This window comes from Periplaneta americana, chromosome 3 (assembly GCF_040183065.1).
Source record: "Periplaneta americana isolate PAMFEO1 chromosome 3, P.americana_PAMFEO1_priV1, whole genome shotgun sequence".
Classification (NCBI taxonomy): domain Eukaryota; kingdom Metazoa; phylum Arthropoda; class Insecta; order Blattodea; family Blattidae; genus Periplaneta; species Periplaneta americana.
The window spans coordinates 69,905,550-69,933,128 of record NC_091119.1 but is presented as its reverse complement, the minus strand read 5'-3'; the positions used below and the strand labels follow the sequence as shown (position 1 = coordinate 69,933,128).

Here is a 27,579-nt window from a genome sequence, read left to right as displayed (position 1 = left end):
TTTGTGAGCATTGGGGTCTTTAATTGACAATCTTTGGAATGTGTGGTCTTCCTCTAACTCCCAAATTACAGTATCTTATCCAGTCATCAAAAAACACTTTTATGTTGCTTTTGTTAAATGCAGTTGCTCTACTTCGGCTGCATGATTCAGGTTTCCGAATATTCAGTTCAGGAAGTAGTATAACCAATCCATACCAGCCATCTGTTCTTCTTTCCAGTTTCTTGGCATTGAAATATTATTTTTACACTAATTTGATATGCCAGACACTCTTTTGGTGTGGTACCATAGATTCTATCAGCCAACTGTTGAAAGTACTTGACTAACAATTATTCAATATTATCTGGAATAACTCTTCTCGTATCATATTTAGGTTTCATTTTCATTGTAGGATCCAACTCAAATTTCTTTACATAACGGTAAAGAGTAGCATAATATGAAATTCCATATGCAGCTCCAGCTTCTCTAAGTGTTTTCCCTTCTGATTTCACTTGATTTACAGCATTTCTCAGAGAAATTTCCCTTATTTCTCTTCCTTTGTCTGCTCTTTCCCATGTTAATCTGAAAATTCGAAATAAATATAACTTATAAGCCTATATTTACTATATTCAGCTACAAGCATGAATTTTTAATAAAATTTTAACATAAAACATTGTTTCATTGTGGCCCCTTTATCATCAATGTTTCATTGTGGTCCATTAGCTATGTTTCATGGTGGATCACATGCAGTCATTGCTCAATATATGCATTTTATGGTTATGAAAGTACCATGCTGTTTCATAACTTTTGAGATTATTATTGTAATGACTTGGGTATTTTATATAATACACTCGTAATACAATTTTAGCATTGTTAATATGATATGTACAGTATGTCATATTAATTGTATTTGAAAGAAGGATCTTTTGTTTCAAGGTTTTAAATTTCATGAAATCAGTGACCAACTATATTGCACATGTTTTGTTTAACACTTTTTTTTTTTATTTGATTTCAGATTCATTTTCCAGTTTTCTACTAACTGATCCCAACAGAGCACAATGTTTTATTCAAGATGTTTTGTATTGTTCCGTATCAACTTTGGCTGATATTTCAGATTTGGAATCAGGAGATGTTCAATTACTTATCAGGTTGAAATCTCTTCCTGCCCTCCCAGGACTTGTAAAATCAAATCTTAATAATTTGTATCGTCTTGTACTTTTGCAAGGAATTCTTGTGACAAGAACAAGGCCTACAAAATTCATGTGAGTTAAAAGTACATTAAGGTTTCATTTTTGATCTAAAAATTAAAAAATAATTAATATATAGTATTATAATTATCTTCACTACATACCGTATTTATTCTTCTTCCCCTTCTTTTCCTCCTCTTCATCATCATCATCATCATCATCATCATCATCATCATCATCATCATCATCATCACCATCACCACCACCACCACCACCATCATCATCATCATCATCATCATCGTCAGCAGCAGCAGCAGAAGAAACACCACCACCACCACCACCACCACCACCACCACCACCACCACCACCACCACCACCACCATCATCACCATCATCATCAACGTCGTCATGATCATCTATCAATTAAGACTATCATGACCACTGCCACCACCACCACATTATCATCATACTCCTCCTCCTTTGTTTTTTCTTTCTAATTCATCAATAAAAGTAATTTTATTTGATAGGTTACTACAAGTCCCGCGCTGTGGCTTTGCAGTCTAAGGCATCCCGCCTAGGACTCACGCTACAGAATGCACACTGTCTTCAGGAGAGAAGAAATTTTCTCATGAAATTTCTACCAGTGTATGGGACCAGTGCCCACCCAGCATCGTGATGCATTTAGGGAGCTACGATAGGTAGCGAAAATCCAGTTTCGCAAACAAGCTATAACGGCTGGGGAGATCATCATGCTAACCACACGATACCTCCGTTCCGGTTGGATGATCGTCCACCTCTGCTTCGGCAGGTGGACGTGAGGCCAGCAGCTGGCTGGTCGGTCTTGGCCCTTCAAAGGGCTCTAACGCCATGAATTTACTTTACTTTACTTTTCTTTACTCTAAGTTACTACAAATTCCACTTTCATTTTCTTTCAGACGAAGTGCTGTGTTCCTATGTCCAAAAGCTTATTGTCCTAACCAGAAAGGTCATAGATTGAAAGGGAATTTACTTCAAAACGTTCAACATTGTTTTATTTGTGGTACGAAAATGAAAGAACTTTGTAGGGCCCGTGACACAGGAGACCAAGTGCTTGGACTTGTTATTAGTCCATCTGCTCTAGAAAATCTTTCTTCAAAGAAATCTGTCAGACATCAAAGCACCCTCGTTTGTTTCCAAGGTATTCTTATTTTAAGTATTCAATTACTGTTTAGCAAATGTGTATTAGGTATGTTTGATATAAAATACAAAAATGGAGAGATTAAACTTTACATTATAGCAGTCGAAAATGCAATCAAGGGTGAGATGGACATGTCCAAATATTGCATATATGACTGCTATAGAGTTAGTTTTTTTATGGAGGAGGGGCCCGAAGGCTTGCACTTCAGTTTTAGACTTATTGTGCTTATCATTCCTCTTCTGTGAATGATATTTGTCACCGAATGGCTGTGCTCTTGTACGAATACAACATGCTGCACTGTGAACTTAACCCAGGCTATGGTAATGATGATGATGATGATGATGATGATGATGATGATGATGATAATCATGATGATGGCGAAATGAGTCCAAAGTCTAACGCCGAAAGTTACCCAGCGAGACTGCTTCAATTGTTTGAGGGAAAACCTGGAAAAAAACCACAATCAAGTAACTTGTCCCAACAGGGATTTAAACCAGGCCTGCTCGTTTCATGGACAGACATGCTAACCATTAAGGCTGATTCACAATAAACCGGGAACGGAAACGACAACGAGAACGGAAATAATGCTAAAATAAATGCATTTAAATGTGTGCATTCACAATAGTTAATTGTGAATCCTTACATTTAAATACATATATTTTAACAATATTTCCGTTCTCGTTCTCGTTGTCGTTTCCGTTCTCGGTTTATTGTGAACCAGCCTTTATTCTACAGTGGTGGACTAGTTTTATGTTAGCCTATATAATATTATTGAGTTGCATATACTTCGGGCCCATAAGGCCTGCATTGTGTGGGCAGGTATTAGGACAATTTTTCCCCTGTAACACACGTATGTATGTAGATTTCATTGTACTGGAAATAAAAATTGGATTTCACATTTATGTATGGAAAATAAATTTCTAAAATTCAACATTTTCTCAAAACTTTAGAAAAGTTTCTTGTCTATTATAGCCTATGTCTAATAAGCATTGTTAGGAACAAGTATTTTCTTTTTAATAATGAAGCCCAACACTCAGTGATAAATTGCATATAAATAAATGCAATTGATTGATGACTCAGTTGTCTTTAAAAAAATAGTTTTTGTTAGTTGAAAAGTATGGATTTTAGAACTTTGAACAGCTAGGGTTCCTGAACTAATTGCGATTAATGCATTTCCTGTAGGGTTTCTAGTTCTTTAATGCAAACTAACTTTCTGGAAAAAAATGAGTCAGTTGCGTGCGTGTGCGTGTGCGTCCAGTTAGAGTTGCAGAAGGGTCATTCTATTTCAATTCAACCAAAAGCTGAAGAGTTTTAACAGGTTCCCTGGAGGCCCCGACAGCTAACGAAACATGGAGATAAGATGCCCAGAAGTTGGCAAAAATTAAAAACGACCGACATTTTCAACTGTTAAAAATTAAGGCTGGTACTTTCCAGAAATACAGTTTTATTTTTCACATACTTCTCACACTTGTGACAGTCTGTGTACAAAGTTTCATCTTTCATCTCAAATGATATAGATACTTGCTACAATTTTTTTGCTGGTAGTATTTTTTTTATGTACAATAAGTAACGAACTTGAGAGCTTCAAATTCTGAATGTTTTTTTTAGGTTGTTTTACGACGCTTTATCAACATCTCAGGCTGAATGTTTTGAAACTCTGGAAATTACATTGTTGATGATAAGATAAACACATACAAAACAGGGTGGCCCAAAACTCTCGATCCATTGTCATTAAATCGGCAATATTTTCTTTTTATTTCAGTTTAATCAAGAAGTATGCTTACTATTGAAGAACGAATAACAGTTGTTTCCGCGCAATTGCGATTATTAAGCTATGAACAAGTGTGTCAGGAGTGTGAACGAAAATTTCACAAACCAGCATCTACTAGAGCCAATATTCGGATGTTAGTGAACAAATTAAAAAGAAAAGGAAGTTTTCTTGACGAAAAGCGTTCTGGCAGATCACAGACCTCTGCAAATGATGTTCCACTTCTTCAGCATGCGACTGAATGCAGTTCAGGTGCATTGACTCGCCACCTCAGTATACATTTCTGGATTCGCCCATGTGTACTACATGCCCTGCCCATCTCATACATCTGGATTTAATATTCCTAATTATGTCAGGTGAAGAATACAATGTTGCAGTTCTACATTGTGCAACTTTCTCCATTCTCCTGTAACTTCTTTCCTCTTAGCCCCAAATATTTTCCTAAGCACCTTATTCTCGAACACTCTTAGTCTCTGTTCCTCTCTCAAAGTAAGAGTCCAAGGTTCACAACCATACAGAACAACCAGTAATATTACTGTTTTATAAATTCCAACTTTCAGCTTTTTTTGAGAGCAGACTGGACGACAAAAGCTTCTCAACCGAATAATAACAGGCATTTCCCATATTTATTCTGCGCTTAATTTCCTCCCAAGTGTCATTTATATTTGTTACTGTTGCTCCAAGATGTTTGAACTTTTCCACCTTCCTAAAGGATAAATTTTCAGTTTTTATATTTTCATTTCGTACTATGTTCTGGTCACGAAACATAATCATATATGTACTTTGTCTTTTCGAGATTTACTTCCTAACCTATCTCTTCACTCGGTTCAAGTAAAATTCCCGTGTTTTCCTTAATATTTTGTGGATTTTTTCCTAACGTGTTCACGTCATCACATAGACAAGCAGCTGATGTAGCCATTAGATTACTACTAGTATTATAATAATGATGATGCTGATGATGATGATAATAATAATAATAATAATAATAATAATAATAATAATAATAATAATAATAATAATACTTAGTTACGAATGGCTTTTAAGGAACCCGCAGGTTCATTACCGCCTTTTTTTTTATCTGACTAGTTCTTTTGCTACTAATGTTATCCCACCTGTTCTATAAAGATTAGTTACGTTCCAAGTTCCAAATCTCATAATCTTATTTCTTTGTTGTGGTCGTGCCAGAGAATCAGTCCCATTCCGAGGCTTATTGTAAGGTTTCGTAACAAGTTGTTTTTTATGGTTATGGGTTGTTAGCCCTTCACTCAACCCCCAAGTTGGAGGACCACCCCTTATTGGCTGTCCATGACTGCTTATTCAGTATATTCGCAGCTACCGTCCATATCTGAAGGCCATCTCCTCTATCCACAATCTGAGGATGCGCCATGCCGTGGTGATAGGGACTCACAAATAATAATAATAATAATAATCATCATCATCATTATTAACAGGGTTACAATGTAAACTACATCTTCCTGTATCCAAAGTGTTTAAATTCTTATCTTCTTCCTCCATTCTTCTCTTGCCTCCCAATCCCGTTCTTCCAAGCCTCTCTCCTTCATTCCACTTCTTATATCGTCCATCCAGGTTTTCCTTGGTCTTCCCCTCTTTCCTCTTCCTGGCGGAATCCATTCCAAAATCTGTCTGGGCAATCTTGTTTCTGGCATTCTACGTACGTGGCCATACCATTCTAATTGCTTGTAGCTAACAAAATCTAACAATGTACTATTAACTCCCATTTCTTGTCTAAATGGTTGTGTTTCGAATTTTTTCCAATTTAGAATGTCTAGTGGAAAGTCTAAAAAAATTCATTTCAGTGGAGAGGAGTTCAATCTCAGGTTCGTGTTTAAATGCCATGTTTCCGCCCATATGTTCTAGCACTCCTTATTATAGATTTGGAGTTTTGTTTCAGTTGTTATTGTCTTATCCCACCAAATCCCATTTAACATAGCTATTGCCGATCTACCTTTCTGAATTCTGTGTTTTATGACGCTTTCCTGGCTGTATGTTGAGTTAATTTTTACCCCCAAATATTCATACTCCTAACATCCTTTGATACATCCCATTCCATCTTCTAAAACCAAATCTTTCATTTCCTCTCCACAGGATATATATATAGTGTCTTCTCTAAATTTATTTTTAAACCCCATTTATTATATTCTTCTATAAGTTTTCTGGTCATATATTCTATGTCCTCATAGCCCTGTGCTATAACTAGCTGGTCGTCTGCAAATAACAGAGTATAAATTGTAGAATTCTCAGTAGGTATTCCCATATCTTTACACTTCTTCTTCCAATTTTGTAAAGCTTGTTGTATATATATCGTAAATAAAGTTGGAGATAAATTACACCCTGGATGTAAGCCTTTTGTAACTAGAAATTCCTCCGAAACATTCTCCCCAATCTTTATCCTAGAGGTTGCATTTTCATATAATTTGCCTATGGCATTTACAAGAAGTTTGTTTTCTACTTTATTCTTCAATACTTCCCATAATTTCTTTAGTGGGACGGAGTCATAAGCTTTTTCTAAATCAACCAATACAAAATGTATTGATTGTCTTTTGACACATTTCTTTTCCATTAACTGTTTAACCACAAAAATGTGATTAGTTGTTGATCTCCCTGCTCGAAAACCTGCCTGTTCCTCATCCTCTCTCCCTTTATATTCTGCTTCTAGTATATGTTTCAAAATTTTTCCATATATTCTACTGATTGTGTTGAGTACTGCGATACCTCTATAATTATTACAATCATCCTTCTTTCCCTTTTTATGGCTGACTGATATAAGTCCTATTTTCCACGAATTAGGTATCTCTTCTCCATTTAGACATCTTTCCAAAAGTAATCTCAACATTTCAAACAATTTATTTGTTCCCTGTTTAATAAGTTCAGGATAAACACTTCCATCCCACAAGACTTAAGGTAAAGGTAAAGGTATCCCCATCACATGCCATGAAGGCACTTGAGGAGCATGGAGGTAGAGCCCCATGCTTCCATGACCCCGGAACTAGTATGAGGCCCACAAGACTTACCATTCTTAAGTTGTTCAATTACAATTTTTACCAGTTCTATGTCCAGTGCGAAGTTATTGACTTCTGTTTCCATAACATAATTCCCAACCAAAAACTCATTCCTATGTTCCTGTAAAAGATTCTCAAAATGTTCCTTCCAAGAATCTAAAGAAATGCTTCCCAATTTATTTCCATTTTTACTATTAAGTACATCTTAATAATAATAACAGTAATAATAATAATCTGAACATAGCGAATATCAAACCGAAACTAATCAGTAACTAAGGTAGAATACCTAATAGTTTCAATTAACACAGGAAAGTTGTAATAACAAATTCACCAAATCATTAGTGATACACAGTGCTCTTTATCTGGCAGTACGGTACGCAATGGTAGCCTACACAGTACCGTACTGGCACCTTTCCTCTTTGAAATTTTTAAAATGAAAATTTCTCTAATGGATTAGCAAAATTAAACGTATGATCAACAGTGGACACAAACAGCAAGCTATGATTCCATGAAAAAGAAGTTGCTCATAACAATACGTCTCTAACTCAGTTAGGCTACTCGTATAAATTTGTATAACCTCTAAACTTTGATGAGTAGCTTACTAACACCTTTTTTCATAGAAAAAATGTACTGGGGATACAAGTGTTACAAGTATGTCATCAAGATGTAAATTAAAACAGCATTCGTTTGTGAATGACACGGTGTTTTTATTTTGAATACCGGTACAGTTCTAGTGATTTAAAAAGTGTGCTGACTATTCAACAAGCCAATATACTTGATGCTTTTTTAAATACCGGTACTTATTTCAAATTAATAAGAGCACTGCATTGAAATCTCTTTCAGACATTTAATTGTTTACAGTGTTCTATGAGATGTACTTCACCTACAAACTTATTACCGGTATTTTTTTACAAAGCTAAAATACGATCTCCAGTACAACAGTTTTCAGTTCCTTGTTACATCAGGTATCCTCGGTGGTCACATGGTTATCATGCTGGTAGTTGGATCCGAGTTTTCGGAGTTCAAACCGGGCCAAAATCCATAGCATAACTTCCTATGGGGAAAAAAATGAAGCTGTAGGTCCCATGTTGTAGCTTTATGACATTCAAGAGAGCCCTGCCTTTGGTAGAGAGCTCCAAGCAAAATTTGGCTCATTTTTCTTCCACATTTAATTTCGATGCTGAATAATCCCTGCAGTTGAAACCGTCGTTAAATAAAATAATACCGTACTGCATCAGTTACGTGTATATTACAAAAGAGTGAAGTGATTATGAAGGAAAACGCCCAAGTTTGCCCCAACACCATTTTATCCACCTCCTGGCTAATTTCAGTTCTCTTTAAAAATGGCTACCTGAGGTAAAAAGGTAATACACAGTCTACTTAGAAAAGTGTACCAAGTGAATCTGTAAATTTATAGTTTTATTATACTATATACCGGGTGTATCCCTTGACACTACGTTTTTAAGTTATATAGACCACTCTCTATACGAGAGACACCTAAATTCCGTTGTCATTCTATAAAATGCAATATTGTCTACGAAACCACTCTCTATACGAGAGTCACGTGAATTCCGTTGTCACCCCATAAAATGATATCTACATCCCAATGATTAGGGGCAAGAGATACACCTGGTATATCATGCAATATCAAGTTTTTCTTTGTATTTGTAAGGATTTATGTTCAAGTTGTTGATACAATGTTGTGATTTTGCAGATGAGTTAACAACTGATTTGGAATTGGGTGTCCGTTACAACATTCCTGGCTTACAGACAAATGAACATTTCCTTGCATGGAACGTTCAGCGATGGGTGCCAAGTACAGTTGCTAAAATTCATCGTCAAGTACCACTATCATTTTATCTTCCTCCAACAATTTCTACTCTACAAGCAAAACTTGGGTTTGTTTCCTTATTTATATCTTTAAGATTTGTTCTCATTATAATGTTTCTCAAAATAAGTTAAAGTTGGAGATGTGATAAGTCAAAGTTGCAGGTGTTTTAAATCAGGTTTTCAAGCCTTTGCATACACAGAGATACACCAGACTACAAATTTACAAGACACTTGCTCGACTTGTTCTTATGTGTGGTAGTGAGGCATGGACATCAAAAGGACGGAAGAGAGATGATGACTGACTTCTGCAGAGATGCAATTCATGAGAACTGTGGGTTGTTCACTTCTTGAATACTGAGGAAATATTGGTAATTATCATGAACTACCTTCACATTGACTCAGTTGTCGCTTATATCCAACAAATACCGTCAAAATTGGAAATCACACATGGAAAGGATGCCCTCCATCAGAATACATTAACGTATTGTATCATAGTATAATCCACAGAGTCGCAGGAATTTGGGATGTCCTATGAAACTATGGTGGGAGACTGGGATTTAATATTTGATTTGCAAATGATGATGATGATGATGATGATGACGATGGCAATGCTTCTAGTGATTTGTTTAGGATACTGATACCATGAAATAACATAATTCTGAAATGCAGATTGCCAGGGTGCGAATTAAGATTTCTGATGAGAGGGGGATAGATTCCTAGATAGAGACTATCATAAATATTATTATTATTATTATTATTATTATTATTATTATTATTATTATTATTATTATTATTATTATTGGTGTTGTTGACATTCTTGTGATGAAATGTAAACATTGAAAGTAAAAATAATAAAGTACTGGTAAGGAATAAACTCACCTCTGTATCACGACTGGATCACATTTTTTTAAATAGTTGACTTGAATGAGTTGATTATATCCATGAGCAGGCTTAAGATAAGATGAGTAATTCCTAAGTTATTGATTGTTGTCAGCTTGCCGGTGATAATACATCAATATTATTTTCTTTGCTTACTTTATACTTTATAGAGCATACTCGTATTAAGGGGAGGCAGAGGTGAAATTTTGAAGAAAACTGAAGAAAATTTGGTTTTTTCCATTTTTATTATCTTTATGCACTATATTTTCATATTCCGATGTTAGTTTTTGATTTTGTGCCCTTTAAAGTATGAAATTAAAACCAAGATAACTGTATTACTATATTATTCCCATAATAAACTAATACTTATCATTATTTATATACTTTCTCTGAACATATAAATAAAAAGAAATATTGAAAATTTCTTACAATATGGTGCATGGAGCATTTTATATCAAACGATATAAAGTTTTATAAAATTATTAATATTTACAGAACTATTGTACTTAGAAAGTTGAAACTTGGTATGTCCATTACTAATAACATACTTAGTATCCACGATCAATTTCAAACAAATCGGATAAATCTTGTGGATTTTGAAATATTCACCTCTGCCTCCCCTTAAAACAATTATATTTTCTGAGGGGGATAAAAGTTGTTCCTGGAAGGGATGTTAATATGAATTTATGACAGGGGGGAAATCCCTCCATCTCCCCCATTAATTCGCACCCTGCAGATTGCTTCTGTGACTATGTTTCAAAATTCTGGGTTGCAGGGAGTGTCAAAATGAACAATATGCAATTTAAAATTTTAAATTATGGTTTATTTAACGATGCTCTCAACTGCAGAGATTATATCAGCATCACCAGTGTGCCGGAATTTTGTCCCACAGGAGTTCTTATACATGCCAGTAAATCTACTGACATGAGCCTTTCGCATTTAAACACATTTAAATGCCATCAACCTGGGCCAGGATCGAACCCGCAACCTCGAGCATATAAGGTCAGCGCTATACCAAGTAAGCTACCGAGGCCGACAAGAATATGCAATTAGAGGCAAGAGAAGTGAAATTTATAAGATTACAGTAAGCTGTACTGCGTGCAGTTCTACATTGTGTCACTTTCTCCATTCTCCTGTAACTTCATCCCTCTTAGCCCCAAATATTTTCCTAAGCACCTTATTTTCAAACACCCTTAACCTTTGTTCCTCTCTCAAAGTGAGAGTCCAAGTTTGGCAACTATACAGAACAACCGGTAATATAACCGTTTTTATAAATTCTAACTTCCAGGTTTTTTGAAAGCAGACTGGATTACAAAAGCTTCTCAACCGAATAGTAACAGGCATTTTCCATATTTATTCTGCGTTTAATTTCCTCCCAAGTGTCATTTATATTTGTTATAAACATTGATAGCCTACATGACACAATAAGCAAATAGAGAAACTCCTGTATCAGCATGTGGAAGAAATGAATTGAATGACTAAAGGATCCCTACGAAAATATTACATTATAAGCTGTAAAGAAGAGGCAATATAGGTCGTGCAAAGAAGTGATGCGACAATCAACTGTTTGAGATGTATGTAAAAGCTGCTGGTAATAGTCTTTCTACTTCCAGGAAAGTAGAAAAATTAATAATGCATGTTTGATCATGTTCTTGTAACGACTTACAAGCTGTAATAATGAGCATTACAGTGTCAAGTAGTAGACAACCTCTCTTATATGCATGCATCTTGAGATGCTCACTAAACGTACAAAATCAGTTTGAAACCCGTATTGTTATTTTTAACAAAGAACTATACCATTCCGTTACATTTCAGTGGCTCATTTAGTAACATATTAACAACTTAAGGTTATTACACAAAACTAATGATCCTTACATTACTTCCACTAGGGATCTTATTGAGGAGAGTAAAACATGTTTAAATAGCATTAAATTAACTCCTGCTAAATCTTTTTAAAATAATCGTGAAAATTTTGTGGACTCTTGAAAAGTCAGAGACGCTTTAAGAGAAAAAAAATTTGATAATTGGTGTATATTGCAACAAAAAGGTAAAGGAGTGATTCTTAACAAAGAGTTCCCTCCTCCCCCCAGAAAACAGCTGGATAAGAAATCATAAAGGTCTAACCCTCTCGGAATGGATAGACGCCCTTAAAATAGTAGGCTATGTCACTCCGGTCCGAGCTGTACCAGGTAGAAGTCGGGATGGTACCTGCTGTAGGCACTGTCTCAGCGAGATTGAAACTCTTCCCCATATACTTGGCTTCTGCCCTATACTGAGGCCCTTCGCAACATCCGCCACCATACTGTCCGTTCTATGCTGGCCGAGGCACTGAATGAAGTAGGCTTTACAGTCCATCAAGAGGTGCAGAGACTAACCACACAAGGAAGTGTTCGGCGAATTGATATTATTACCATTAAGAACAACTTGGCATACATTCTCGATCCAACCATCAGATTTGAGATACATGCAGATCAACTGCATGAGGTGGGCAGTGAAAAGAAACGCATCTATGAACCAACAATCCTGTTCTATAAAGATAAATATAGCCTGTCCCACATTGATGTAATAGATGTGATGGTGGGCACGAGGTACCATACCCTCCTTCTTTGCCAACAAATGTAAAAACCTAGGGCTAACACACAGCATTGTGAAGGAAATAGCCATTAGTGCCGTCAAAGAATCGGTTCAGATATTGAGAAATCATTTGTATGGAAGTGATAAAGAAAATTTCAAGTTATCTTAACCGATGGCTATTAAATGGTTTAGATATCAATGTCAATAAATCCGTAGCTGTTATTTTTCTCGCGGTATATGACATTCGAATCATTGTAACATATGTGATGATTAGACATAGGATTTTTAGGCACTAAAAATTGCAGTTTTAGGCGCCTAAAATAAGCTCAAAATTTGTGAAATTAGGCTCTATTTTAATGAAAATAGGCATTTTAGGCACATCAAGGTATCATACTTATTTCTTTCACTGAAATTTTTAGTTATACACTAAAATACGCACAAAAAAGTATGTTTAAACATTAAAAAAGAATACTATATTATATTTATAAACAGAGCTGCACAAATTTAATATATTGAAACTAATGAAATAATGATTATTGATATCAAGATTACTCATTTTAAGTTATTGAAATTCAGTTCCATGCTCAGACTTTATTATAATTATCTGCACAGTACACCACCAGAATTTTTTCTAAATTCTCCACAGTTAACCTTTGCCTTTTGTCACTGAGAATCATTTTGAAAGCAGAAAAACTTCTTTCAACCGAAACTGATGTGAGAGGCGCAAATTTTAAATTAGGTACAATAGAAACATCAATACTGGAACATTTACACTTTCCCCCGATATCACTCTTGATACTTTTTCCAACAATGAAAATCCTACATTCTTATTTAATACGTTGTCCCACTAATTTTTAACTTTTTTCCCAGTTTCGCCCAAAGCAGAATGTATGTTCACTTGAGCTTCCTTTACTATTGCTATTTGGCTACAAAGAGATTATTTTTCACGTTCTAATTGTTCAATGCTTGCAGGTATGAAAGAAAAGTTTGATGTTATGTAGGCAATATCATTTTTCACTCGTGAGTCATTCAGACAATCTTTCACTGCTTTCACACACGCTGCACTATCAGTTTCAGGTAATTTATCAATAACTGTGACCACTTCTTTAAAATACTTAGAATAATACACCACTGACTGAATCCAGGTTCCCCATCGTGTAACAACCGGCTGAGGTGGGAGTGGGATATCTGGAAAGTTCTCTCTGAATATTGAAATCCTGGATGGGGCTTTACAAAAACATTTTTTGTGTTAGAAATAAACCAATTGACAAGAGGAAATTCATTCCGGATTGTTTCAGAAACCCTGTGAAGGCCATGTGCTAGACAGGTTACATGCGTGAGGTTAGGATAAAATGTTTTAAGAAGTGGAGCTGCAGCAACCATGTATGAGGCAGCATCAGTACAAAACAACAGAACTTTAGAATCGTCTATATTACCTGAGTATAAAGACTGTAGGCCTCTATTTACAAAATAAGCAATGGCTTGGCTATTCACTTTCGAAAGTTCCTTAACACATACGAGGTGTGGAATCGAAGGTCCATCAGGACTAAGTTTTCCTACTACCATATTTGCTATATACCTATTCATAGGATCTGAGGTTTCATCCACAGAGACCCATATGTAAGAATCACCTATATCCTCCCGAATGGAAGCTAAAGTTTCATTGTATATTCTGTCTAAGTAATTTTTTCTTAGTGTCGACTCAGATGAGATATTTTGTTTGCAGTATTTTTGTAAAAACTGTCTTAAAACCGGATTTTCAATTGCATTCCCGGGAATGTCAGCAGCAACAAACGCTCTGGTTAAATCAGCATAGAAATTGCTGCTGAGATTGGATGAAGTAGGCTGTGTTAGTAAAGTTTGTTGTAGTTGATTTTTCTGCTGAGCTTTAGCCTTATGAGCCGCTCCTTGCACATGCTGCTTTAGGTGGCACTTCTTTTCTTGCGAAATCTAAAAATGTAAAGTAAACTGAATTAAAATAAAATCCTAATTGTTGTATTGCCGTATTTCTATCACAAAGTTAGTGGGTTCGAACAATCAAAATTTTAATGACCTGCAAATACTTTAACTATCGGAATTTAAAAGGTTAAAGTGTAGTGGTCTTAAAAAGAATTATACCTCAGGATAGCTCAGTCAATGTATAAATATTATAGGCCTACTCATTAAAATTAATAGAATTTATATATTTCAACTATTGTTACATACCTGTTTGCTACAAATCTTGCAGAATATTATTTTTCCATCATAAGTGAATTCTGAATATTCTGTTAGCCATTGCCGAATCAATGTAGATTTTGCACTTATATTTTTCGGCATTATCGCATTAAACTTCACAGGAAAACGTCCTATCGCTCAAAATTCTCAACACAAATAAGGTGAGGGAAAGAGCAACTGTTAACGAGCATTCAAATGAACAGTTGTTATTGAGATTCAATTGGACAAAAATACAAAGTTCCACTTATTGTTGCATTTCCTGGTAGTGTTAACACTAGGAGGGCCATTCTTTTAAATATTTTGTAACGGTTTACCCTACTAATTCGCAGTTTTACGACTTGTCATAAATATTTCAAAAACACTCTTTCTCCAAAAATTGTGATTTTATGACACTCTGAAGGGCAGTACAGCTAATCGGTTTCAGACCGAAAACAGTCATTTTTATAGTATAGTATATCTCTGAATCGGTAGCAACACATGTTGTGATTGTTGCCTGCTTCAAAACTAAGGTTGGTTCTTTGTCGGCATTTATGCCTCCAAACATGTTAAATTCGGTGAAATCTATTGCGAGTGTCGTGAGATTCAAAACATTTTGTTTCCTTTATCAATGGTTTCATGGCCGGTGTGAAGAAAACTTTCCACTTTTTAAATGCCTTAAATTTCGCAGTGAATGCATGTATGAATTATAAAAAGTAAGAGTAAAATGCGAAACTTTACAGTGAGTTAGGCATTTTTAGGCGAATATTAACAAATTAGGCTCTAATAACCGTTTTAGGGCATTTTAGGGCACTATAAAACTCTTTGAATACCTTTCAATTTCCATGAAACACAAATATTAATAATTATTTTTACTTTTCTCCTAAAGAAACAAAATAGGCATTTGCCCTAGAATCCGATGTCTGGTGATGATACTACTATCCCTTTTTTAACTGCAAATGAATACAAACACTACTTAGGTGTAAATTTGTCTGACGTTTTGTACATTCGATTCCCTAACTGTTTCAAATGTAAATCATTTTACCTTCTTAGGTGTGTTTCCAAATTCTATGAGTCCATTAAATATCATTCATAATAAACTGGTACTAAAATTCGTAACTTCTAGCTTCAATATCACAGACAATGATAATAATTCCCAGTTTTTGAACTGACGAAACAAGAAGTGAGGGCTAGAAGTGTACAGTGTCAAAACATGAAAGGAGAGCTGAATATTTCACTGGAATTTGTTGTAAAACATATCATAATCCAGTGTTAAATTTGTAACGTTCTCGAGGACAGAGTAGCAAAACTTATCTTATCAGAGTACGTGCGTTATTATAGATTTGTGGAACAGTATTCAGTTCGTCTGTTGTAAAATTTTTACCTTTATTATTAGATATTACTGTTAATTTATACACAAACCCTCCTAATACTTGTAGACTTTAAATACTGTATACTGGTGCCTTAAGCCACTATGAGGCAACCAATCTCAGTTATAAACAACAATACAATGCTTCTGATTTATTCATTTCAAAGACTGAAAGATTGAAGAATTCTTGCCGAAATTCTCCCTGAAATGTGTCTCTTAGATATTACTTTCCACACGATTCCTCAATAAGGAAAACAAATTTGGATGGAGTGTGGGCCATACAACACGCATTTGATATCATCTGAATAAAGACAAGATGGGAGGGGATTTATGAAATACATTGGATCGCGTGAAACTCCATTATTCTTGGTTGGTATGTAGTTTTTAGGTAAGGATGGATTTAAGAATTAAATAAATACTGCCACAGACAGATTAAATACATCCTGTCCAGTAATTGAATCAGTCAGAGCTGAAAGGCATTAAGTCAGTTTTTGCAACTTTTCAGGAGAAAGAAGAAACATTATATCGTGAAGAAAAAAAAGTAAATTTATGTTTATGTTAAGCTGTAGAATACGGTAATTCCCTAGCTTATGTGTGCCACAATAGAAAGAAAAATTCAGTGCTTCATACACATTAAAAAAATGATTTAAACAAATTGACTTAATGCTTCTCAGCTCCGTGGTTGCTACTTACACTTTATAAATGCTTTAGTGCATAATAAAATATTACGAGGCGTGTTCTTAAAGTAAGTTCCAAAAGGGTGTGGTAAGTAAACTGGAAGATATTTCCAAACCATTTTTGTTGCATTGTATTCCCCACACTTCAATTACTTCTCAACATAATCTCCACCATTACTGAGGCATTTATCGAGTCATGGCACAAGTCTTTCTATCCCCTCATTGTAGAATTCGCCCGCCTGCGATGCGAACCACTCCCGCACTGCTGTTTTCACTTCATCGTCGTCATCAAAACGTTGACCACCGAGGAACTTCTTGAGGTGCAGGATGAGATGAAAGTCACTCGGAGCCAAATCCGGGCTGTAGGAGGGATGGTCAATTTGTTCCCAGCCAAATTTCGAGATGACATTTTGGGTGTCACGAGCTGTGTGTGGCCGAGCGTTGTCATGAAGCAACACAACTTCGTCGGTCAGCATCCCACATCTTTTGTTCTGAATTGCACGATGGAGCTTCTTCAAGGTCTGACAACAGGTTTCTCTATTAATGGTTTCACCCCGAGGCAAGAATTCGATGAGTAGGACTCCTTTTCTGTCCCAAAAAACAGTGCACATGATCTTGCGTGTTGACATGGTTTGTTTGAATTTCTTTTTCCTTGGCGATGCAGAGACCTCCATTCCATGGACTGCAAGCTTCGATTCAGGTTTCATGTGAGACACCCAAGTCTCGTCACCTGTCACGATATGGTCAAGAAACTCATTGCCTTGGTCACCGTAATGTGTGAGAAAGCTCAATGCACTGGAAGCTCGTTTGATTTTGTGTTCCTCAGTGAGCATCTTGGGTACCCATCGTGAGCACAATTTTCGATATCATAATCGATCTGTCACAATTTTGTAGAGAACACTCTGCGACATTTGTGGAAAATTCAAGGAAAGCGAAGAAATTGTGAACCTCCTGTCCTCATGAATTTTTTCATTGACAGCACGCACCAAATCGTCATTGATCAAAGATGGCCGACTGGTATGCTGCTCATCATGCACAGAGACGCAGCGCTCGTTGAACTTCCTAACCCATTTCCTGACCATTCCATCACTAATGGCATCATCACCATACACCTCACAAAGTTGACGATAAATGTCAGCTGGTTTGATGTTTCTCGCATTCAAGAAATGGATAACAGACAGCATCTCACAGTCGGCGGGGTGCTCGATTACTTTAAACATTTCAACTGATCACAAATAACCACACACACGGACTGAAGCTCTGAAACTGCATGCACAGCTTGCCTGAGGACTGAAGAAGAAAACATGGATGCGCAAAATAACGATTGCAGCAATGCGACAGCTATAATTGAAAACGGAACTTATTTTAAGAACACGTCTCGTACATGATAGTATTTTAGGGTACCTATTTGTAACATAAATACCACCTACATTCAATGAAAAGATTGTTATAAATTACAACTTCTCTTATGATATAGCAAAATACAAGCTAAATAGAATATAGTAGGGTAATTATGGCATCTGAATTTACAAGGATTCCTCTTCAGTTTTGTTGCTGGTCATTTTAAAATTAAATGAACAGAATACAGTAAATTACATCTCTTATGATACAGCAAAATATAAGCTAAGTGGAATAAAGTAGGGTAAAAATACCAAGTCACTTATGACTCATATTACATTGAAACATTGATATCACAAGGCCGCGGGTCCACACCTGCAGAGTAATGGTTAGCGCATCTGACCACGAAATCAAGTGGCCCGGGTTCGAATCCCAGTCAGGGCAAGTTACTTGGTTGTGGTTCTTTCTGGAGTTTTCCCTCAACCCAATATGAGTAAATGCTGGGTAACTATCGGTGCTGGACCCCAGCCTCATTTCACCTATTATCACCTTCGTTTCATTCAGAAGCAAAATAACCTGAGATGTTGATACAGTTTCGTAAAATAACCCACTAAAAAAACAAGGCCACAGGATTGGCAGGAATCGGAAAGCAGCAGCTCTGCTACTTGATCAACCTCTCATGGTGTGACATGGAGCAGCGCTGAAAAGCAGGAAATCAATAACTTAATGCTTTTCTCGTCCGTTCACGTTACCAGTATCAACAATTTCTTGTACAAGGAGAAGGCTGACTTAATTTTTTCTTGCGCCAATCAGTAAGTCTTGCCTAAATAATTCATAAGCTAAATAAAAAAATGTCCAATTTTGACTTAATGCCTTTCAGCTCCGACCGCTTCAATTAGATAATGGTGTGAGACAGACTGCATGGAAAATCACAAGTACGAAGTTTATCTTACATTTCTGTTTTATTGGTACCACGAGTGAAGTCAGTGTTTAGAGATAAGCCTTTAATGTCAAAACTTTACAATTTCTCTCTTCTTATAAGTCGGATGTAAACATTTTCTGCCAAAAGAGAAATTGCACCAATCCATATTGCTATCCTACAAGGCTTGTATTCAAGTAGGAGTGTATTTAGCTATGTTTATCAGATGAATTATCGTATTTTATCGAATACCCTGCACAGTCGAATAAGCTGCGCACCCCACTTTTGAAAGGATAAAAAAAATAAATAAATAAAAAATAAAACTTTCAGTAAATATATTCACTACAAATTAAAAACAATTAAACATACAAATACAATTCAATTAACAATAAATAAATAAATTTATCCTGTAACAGGAAACATTTAAAATCTATCCAATGCACACACACTGTACATATGTCAGGTGTTAAGAGCTAACAGTACCTTCAGTGTGCTAAACTTCAATTCTGTTTTCTGCGATGTTGATTATGGGAAAAACCCTTTCTATAGGAACAGTGGTTCCAGGCAAGGATAAACTATATTCTACAATTTTAGCTATGTTTATAAATGAAAGGAGAAATGCTGTAACATTTCTACCCATCTCATATGGACTTCTTCCTCCTCTCTATTCCATTGAGTGACTTTGTCTGTACTAATAAATTAATTCACATAAACAATTTTACTGAAAATGGTTTTGTCATTAATATTCGAATCGCAGGAAACATTTGAAATGATAACTATGCTTACATATTTCAACATCATTCTGTTTTAGAACATTGTTAATCAAGATTGTTTTTTGCATTTTCCAGCAAAACAGACAAATAGGCGTCCCAACAAGAGCTGTCGATACACTGGAATGGAAATTTTGAAAATGGGACTGTCCCATTCAGAATGGGATGTCTGGTTACATTAAATGCTTGGAATAACTTCAACGACTAAGATATGTAACTTAACTCTTTTTACGCCTTTTTCATCTGAAGACGAATGTAGATCTAATCTTCGAAACATCATGTACTTCATAATTATGAAAAATTTAAACTACACCTGTAAAGTACATGGACTAGTTAGTTAATTCGTTAATTAATGAGGTCATAAAGGGCGTGTCAGCTGCTATAGGTATTTGCGCCCTTATATAAAATTCTTTGTAACAAAATAAAATAATACCATAAGCTAAATACAGATACAAACTGAAAACTTTGTCATAATAAAATCAGGTACACAAATGCATTAGTGACAAGGTTATTCGTAAAAAAAAAAATCGTAAAAATGAAGAATTATTATACTCAAGCCAATGTTTAAAAGAGACCATAAAATTATAAAATAAAATAATAAAGACCACCAGAAACAAATTATCTGACGATTTGAAAAAAATAATAATTCTATAAAATATTCTGAGGTAAAAGGTCCGAAATGTCACATGGACTATAACCAAGAAATGGATTCGAAACACCTAAAAAATCTGTGCTTCAGTGGCTGACCATGATAATATCTTTGAAAATTATTGGAGTGCAAGAGGTCAAATGACTTTATTGTCAAACGCCTGGCATTAGAAAACAACAACAATACATGGACTATAAGCTAGGGATAGAATTTCATAGAATAATGGTGAAATGGGAATGTCAGCAAAAATTTAAATTTTTGTAGGAAATATTTCTCAAGATGGCTTTCCCCGTAACAGATTTCTTGAGGACTGTAGGAAAATACTGACTTCTTTTTCATGAGAATTGATGGTTCATCAATTATTTACACTTACCTGATAAATTGCATGATTTCAGTGAGTATTGTTCGCATTCCCCATGGGCTCTGGTTGCAACGCTTGCTGCTCAACTGGCTTCAGACTTGTTCCCCACAACAACGTTGCTTCACCTCAAGCTCGGATTGCTGCTCAGCCTTGCGACGCAGGTATACGGATTTTTATTTCTTTTTAAATAACTTGTATACAAAATAGGAAGAAAGTTAATATTACCAAATGATAAGCATAGGATGGCCTGTTTATGTTCCCCAAAACAGCAATTACTTTACCTCGAGCTGGGAGTTGTTCTTGGGCATGGATTCGATACTCACTTGGGCTAATTACCTAGTTAGTTTTTTCCGAGGTTTCCCCAACTGTAAAGTAAATGTCAGGTTATCACATGGTGAATCCTCGGCCTCATTTCGCCAAATATCCATAACAAGAAAAAGAAATACTGGATTCATGATATTTTAACTAGATGAAGGTCTACACTTGGAGAATTTTCACTTTATTTGACTTTCTTCTGAGAGATGAAACAAAATTTCTTTCTATAGTGCTTCTTTGGATTTTAATTTTCACCTGATGTTTCCGTTATTTTACTTATTTTGCTTCAAGTACCTAATAATGATTATTATAGTAGCACTTCTGTGTTTTATCATAGAATAGCAGATCATTTTGAACAAAATTTATTAACTATGGAATTCATATATGGGGAAGTGCAACAGGAGTCAATAGCATCTTATTACTAAAAAAAAGAGCACTGAGGGTAATATTCAATAAAAATACCAAGGAATCATGTAGACCACTATTTCCAGAGTTAAAAGTAATGTCAGTTTACAATCTATTCATTTACAGAACCTTGATATTCCTTAGATCCAACATAGATTTTTATCAGACTAGATCAGATATACATTCTTTCAACACTAGAAATAAAGGTAAATTAGATTACACAAGGTGCAGATTGAGTGTGAGCTCAAATACCTGCCTTTTTAATGGCATAAATATATTTAATGAGCTACCATTGGAGGCGAGAAAGTTACCAATAAATAGGTTTAAGTCCTCCATACATAGATGGTTGCTTAACAGACCTTTCTATTCAGTGAGTGAATTCATGGAGTGTGATGTAAATATTGTACTATTTTAGAAATGTAACCCTTTCTTTATATTTTAATTTGTCTCTTTGTATTTTAATTATACCTTCTGTCCTTATATAAATGTGTTAACCTACAGCATACCCTGTTTATCTCTCAGTGTTTGTTTTGTTTATTTCTCAGTGTTTGTTTATTTGACTATGTATGTTTATTTGCTTATAATTATTTGTTTACTTGTCTATATTTATTTGTGCTAAGTTTGTTTGTGCATGTGTGAGTGTATGTGTGTGTGTGTATATTATCGAACATGACGATGTCATATCCAGGCCTTGTACACTGGTTTCTGACAAATAAATATTATTATTATTATTATTATTATTATTATTATTATTATTATTATTATTATTATTATTAACTTTTCTTCGTTAATATTACTGAATTGTAATTTTCTGTATATGTACTATTTCAGCAATAATTTTCAATAAACAAATTACGCTACCAGAAATTGATATGGTTCATTTGTTTTTTCACGAAGACTTCACGAGAACATACAATCATACACGAAATAAGAAATTCTGTTCCAGCAGTGAAATAAATATTCTAGCTCATGAATTCTATTCGATTCGGTTCGATTTGATATGTTGCTTTCTGCTATCTTCCATTTAAATACATTGTGAAGATAAATTCTGTGCGATTCCATTCTGCTAAGTGGGAGCGTGCCTTTAGACGGCCATGAAATCGTGATCATGAATAAAACATAAAACAGGCTGTCATTCCATGGGTACTTATTTTTTAATAGTTCTGAGTTTAGACTGCCATGAGATCGTGATCTTACTTGAAATGTTTATTTAATGTAAATTTGCGCCTCGTTTCACAAACTTTACACTCATGCCAGAAAGAGAAACTTTACGAACTTGTATCATAAATAACTATTTTGTAGTGTTCTCTTATAAAATGAGCTAGACATTTCTCTTTACAGGAACCATCAGTAGTCCCCCATCATAGGTGGATGACATCTTACTTGGTAACTTTTCTTCATCATAGTAATAGCTTGATGAAAATGTTCCCTGTACTCATCGCTTATAGAACGAAAATTTTCAGGAAGAACTCTAGATACGAATTCATGAAGTGGAGCTTTAAAGACCTTTGACTAAATCCCAAACAGTTTTTTTTTCTTTTTGTTGCCAAGAAAGCCAACTTCACAGCTTTAAGAAACAACCAAGCAAGACATTCACGTTCATTTAACTTTGTATTAGATATCTTGTCTTTTAACTATTTCCTAATCTGTGGGTTGCTAGACAGAACCTGTTTTAACTTTGTGTCACTTAGTTTAGGATACGGTATAAATTCAAGCAGTGCCAAAAAAGACAGTCTCAGGTTTTTAAAATAGCTAATGCATTTTTTTTAACTTTGACCTTATTCATGTTAAAATTTGTTAGTATGTTCTCTGAATTAAATATCAAAAAACGGATATGTATTAATATGTACGGTACCAGAAAAAGTAATGGCCCACTTCAATATTCTAAGTTCTAGAGAGTTGGGCCATTACTTTTATCTGCTATTGTACATATTAATTCATATTTTTATTTAAAATAGTTTTAAAATGAAAAAAAAAAACAAACAAACAAATTAACAGAAAAGTCTTACTCCATAAAGCATTGAATAAAGATGAATAAGTGAGAGATGTTTATGAAAATTTATAAAATTAAAATTACATTACATGATGTACTGATATTTCATTATCGGAAAGCGTTCCCTAGTGGCATGGCTCACTGTTTCATCTTTATTTAGGAATTGTACTATGATTCATGGTACATTCACTTGAATTATCATTTCATTGAAGATCGAAATATTTATGTTAATCTTTTTTTTTTATTTTTTATTATTATTATTTTTTTCACTAAATTGAATTCCTTACAGCTTTTCAAGGATTTATATATATATATAATATAGCAATGAAGATAATGATACAACTTTAATATCGTTAGTCCTGACGTTATTTTTGGATCCTATTACTACAGAGAAGTCTCCTGTCAGACAAACTCTACATAACTCCTTTCTAGGCAATTAAATCTGTCTATGTGTCCATAAATGTGGGGACATATTCCTGACACCAAACCATAAAAAAAAGTTCATATGAACATGGGTCCGCAAACCCTTCGTTAGGGAGTTATGAGTTTATTGGTAAATGATACATGTGATATATTTAACAACACACATTTACAAAAATTTCTCAAAGTGACCTCCTCCTGCTTCGATGCTTGCCCTGAGCCTGCGTTCCATGCTTTGCCGTACTCTGTGCAAATGCCCTGGAGTGTTACGGATTTGATCAAATCTATTTTGGATATGCTACCTCAGAATATCGATATTAGGTACAGGTGTTGAATACAACAAGGATTTTAAATGTCCCCAGAGGTAAAAATCCATTGGATTTAAATCTGGCGATCGGGCAGGCCATGCAATGGATCTCTTTCGACCAATCCATCTGTTCGGAAACTGGTTATCGAGATACTGGCGAACTATCACAGTAAAGTGAGGTGGAATACCATCGTACATAAACCACATTCTTTGGATGACATCTAGAGGTACAGCATCAAGTAAATGCAGCAACTCAGTTCTGAGAAACCGCACGTAGGTTTCTCCAGTAAGACGATCCGGGAAGAAATAGGGGCCAATAAGATGATCATGAATGATTCCACCGCACATATTGAGGCTGAACCTATGTTGATGTTTATCTTGTCGTACTTCGTTAGGTTTTCATAATCCTAGATGTGATTGTTATGATAATTAAAGATGCCATCACGTGTAAATCACTGAAAAGGATAAATGGTAAGAACTGTATGAACACAGCACACTGCTCTAACATGCGTTGACAGAATGTTCTTCTTGGCTGAAAATCTGCCTCATTTAACCCTTGCACACGTTGCAGGTGATACAAGTAGAGAAAGGTTTTCATGAAGAATTTTCCAAATGGTCATGTGACCAACGCCTTCCCTTCTCGCAATACTTATTGTACTAGTTGATGGGGTTTCAAGCACACAGGTTCGTACCTCTTGTGATCTCCCAACATCTGAAACGCTCTTCTGAAATGCAGCTGTCTCTAACAAGCGTTGGTGGATGTGTGCAAACGTTTTTCCACAATATACGCCCCTGCTCCTAGGGTACCTTTCTGCATAAAGTTGACGTGCTGCTAACGTATTCCCATGTGCTAGGCCATAAATGTATTGCATATCCGTAATTTCTCTCATTGAATACATCTTGTGATATGATGAATGTTACTGTGAATAATACAAAACAGGACAAAAGGCAATCAGACAAAACAAAACAAATGCCATGACCAACTGTAATGAAGAAAGTGGGAAAAATGCAAGTGAATTACATAATCAGCGGTCACTACAGGAAATTCCTTTCATAACTCCCTTACGAAGGGATTGCGGACCCATATTTATATGAACTTTTTGCTATGTTTTGGTGTCAGGAATACGCCCCCACAATTATGGACATATTATATAGATATACCCTGTATTTTTTTTAGCCAATGCCACCAGGTTGTCTTAAAACATTTCTGATCTTCTCTCCTGGCCAGTGGCTTAGTTGTAACTCACTTCTGAGGTTGTGGTGCCTGGAAGGCAGAGTTACATTACTCTGATGATATAATAGGATGATTATGATAATGTGGTGCCAAGAGAGGTCTTAAATCTAAACTTAACCTAAATTCCAGACCATGGACGAACACAGGGATAATCCCCTTGAAGGAAAAATTCCTGTGCTCTAACCGGGAATCTAACCCGGGATCTCATGAACTATAGCCAGAAGCTCTGACTACTAGACCATGAGACTGGGCGAGGATTTTATATTTGTCGTTGTAATATTTAGATTACGAGGTGCGTATGACTGCATCTAGTGATATTGAGACAGGTATTTTAAAAAGAATGCTCCACTTGTTTTCCAGATTCATCTCACAATGATACTCTTGCTCTGATGATAATGTCATCTGATTTCATAATTACATTGGAACGTAGCTAAAACTGAGTAAGGATTTTAATTATGTTGCGTACAGTATGCATTACTAATAATAGGATGATATAGTAAATGCAGTGAGGAAGACATTTGTATAAGGGATTCTAATTTTATTTTTATGGCGATAAAACTCAACAGAACACATCGTTTATTTTTTATTTTTCAGGGTAGGAGTTATGAAAGTCGTCCCCCAGTACCAATACTTGCAGTGGGTTCTGACTACCTGATTGCTCACCGCTTACTTTCCCGTGTTAGTGTCCTGGCTAATCGTTGTGTCACAAATGGTTCCTCATTAAGTTGGGGATCTTTGCATGGCACAGCACATCATGACGAGCAAGGAAATTGCTGGCTCGAAGCGGGATATCTTTTACTGGCATCCACTGGTGTCTGCTTTTTGGGAGATTGGGCTAAGTATAAGTCCAATAATCTGCGGTCAGCAATTCTGTCAGGTAAACTTAGTGAAATAACCATTAAACTGAGTGCAATACTTAATGGCATATGAAGGACAGCCAGTGCTTGTGCAGTAGGTGTGGGAACTCTGTATATCAGAACACACTAAAAATTAAGCAAAAATGAAAATCTTACCTTGTTAGTGTTAATTACTTTAAAACAACAAAACAGCAAGCAGTTCAGGAATGTCCTCTTATCTACATCTTCATTTTCGTCTTCATCATTTAACTCAGAATCGTCACTTTCGTCTCGCAAGTTAATTATAAATATTACAATAGACTGCACACTCTGGCAATTTCTTTGTTGAAATCTTCCTCCTGAAGTTGTTATGAATAATACAATACACAATGTCACTAAAGAAGACTGAGACTCGTGCTTTAGGTATACAGAAGCTCTTCGACATCTGTTAATCTGAAAGTTGTGTTTCGGTCGGTGACTTCTCCCTTAACTTTGACTAGTGGAGATATTCAAACATATTAACAACCGGCTCCCTCACGAGTATTAGAAATAGAGTGAAAAAATCTATTGGAAGGGAGGTAGTGATAAAAATAATGTTTATATTGTGATTTATGACTTGAATTGACAAGAGGTACTTTAAAACACTTATTCTAAAAGAAGACTCCAAATTCCTTTCTCGTTTTCTGAGTCTACTTCCTCGTCCCTCCTCCTTTTTATCGTCAGATCATCTGCACTTTGATTCCCTTTCCTCAGCCACGACTTCACATACTTTGTTGGATCCCATTCTTTCAGGGTTTGGTTGACATCTGGTGCGAGATGTTGCTGATGTTGAGCTTGTTTCTCTGTTGTGTGTATATAAAATAAATGCCTTTTTCGCTTCAGCAGAACTGACAGGTATAGTTTTGATTATCTTCTAAAATTTCTCGCAACATATCAGCAAAAAGTGGTAGCCTAATCACTAGAGAATATCCTCCTGAGTCCTGAGAGCAGAGTATAATATTATACTTCATATATGATTATGTTAGAAGAAATACGTACAGAGACTCGAAGTATAGTATAATATACCTGCATCTGTGCTCTAATTATAACCTGAAGAATTTTTTCAGCATTTTTCCTCATGCCGATGACTTTTTTTTTTTTTTGACCTGTAGGATTATATTGGACTTCAAAAATAAAACAACAAATGTCTCAGGACTTAGTGGAACAATGTGAAATTTAAGAACCGGTTCGTGTGAACCGACTGAATATCACCACTGACTTTGACCCATTTCATTAACTATTCTATCTAATTCGTATTGTTTCAGTTGACTTTTAAATGGTACGACCAGTTCCAGTAACTCAGGAATTGTGTCTGTTGGATTGTAATGAATATTGTTTTTTTTTCT

General features: G+C 35.4%; 1 protein-coding gene across 1 annotated transcript in view; it reads left to right on the top strand.

Moving 5' to 3' along the window:
- Positions 1 to 2,102: 2,102 nt before the first annotated feature.
- The window catches only part of mei-218 (meiotic 218), a 47,478-nt gene continuing 22,001 nt past the window's right edge, over positions 2,103 to 27,579 (top strand). The window contains exons 1-4 of the mRNA XM_069822625.1: positions 2,103 to 2,340; positions 8,843 to 9,026; positions 20,719 to 20,845; positions 25,953 to 26,235. Coding sequence (XP_069678726.1) covers positions 2,211 to 2,340; positions 8,843 to 9,026; positions 20,719 to 20,845; positions 25,953 to 26,235 — 724 coding nt within the window. The 5' untranslated portion in view covers positions 2,103 to 2,210. The remainder of the gene's footprint in view (positions 2,341 to 8,842; positions 9,027 to 20,718; positions 20,846 to 25,952; positions 26,236 to 27,579) is intronic.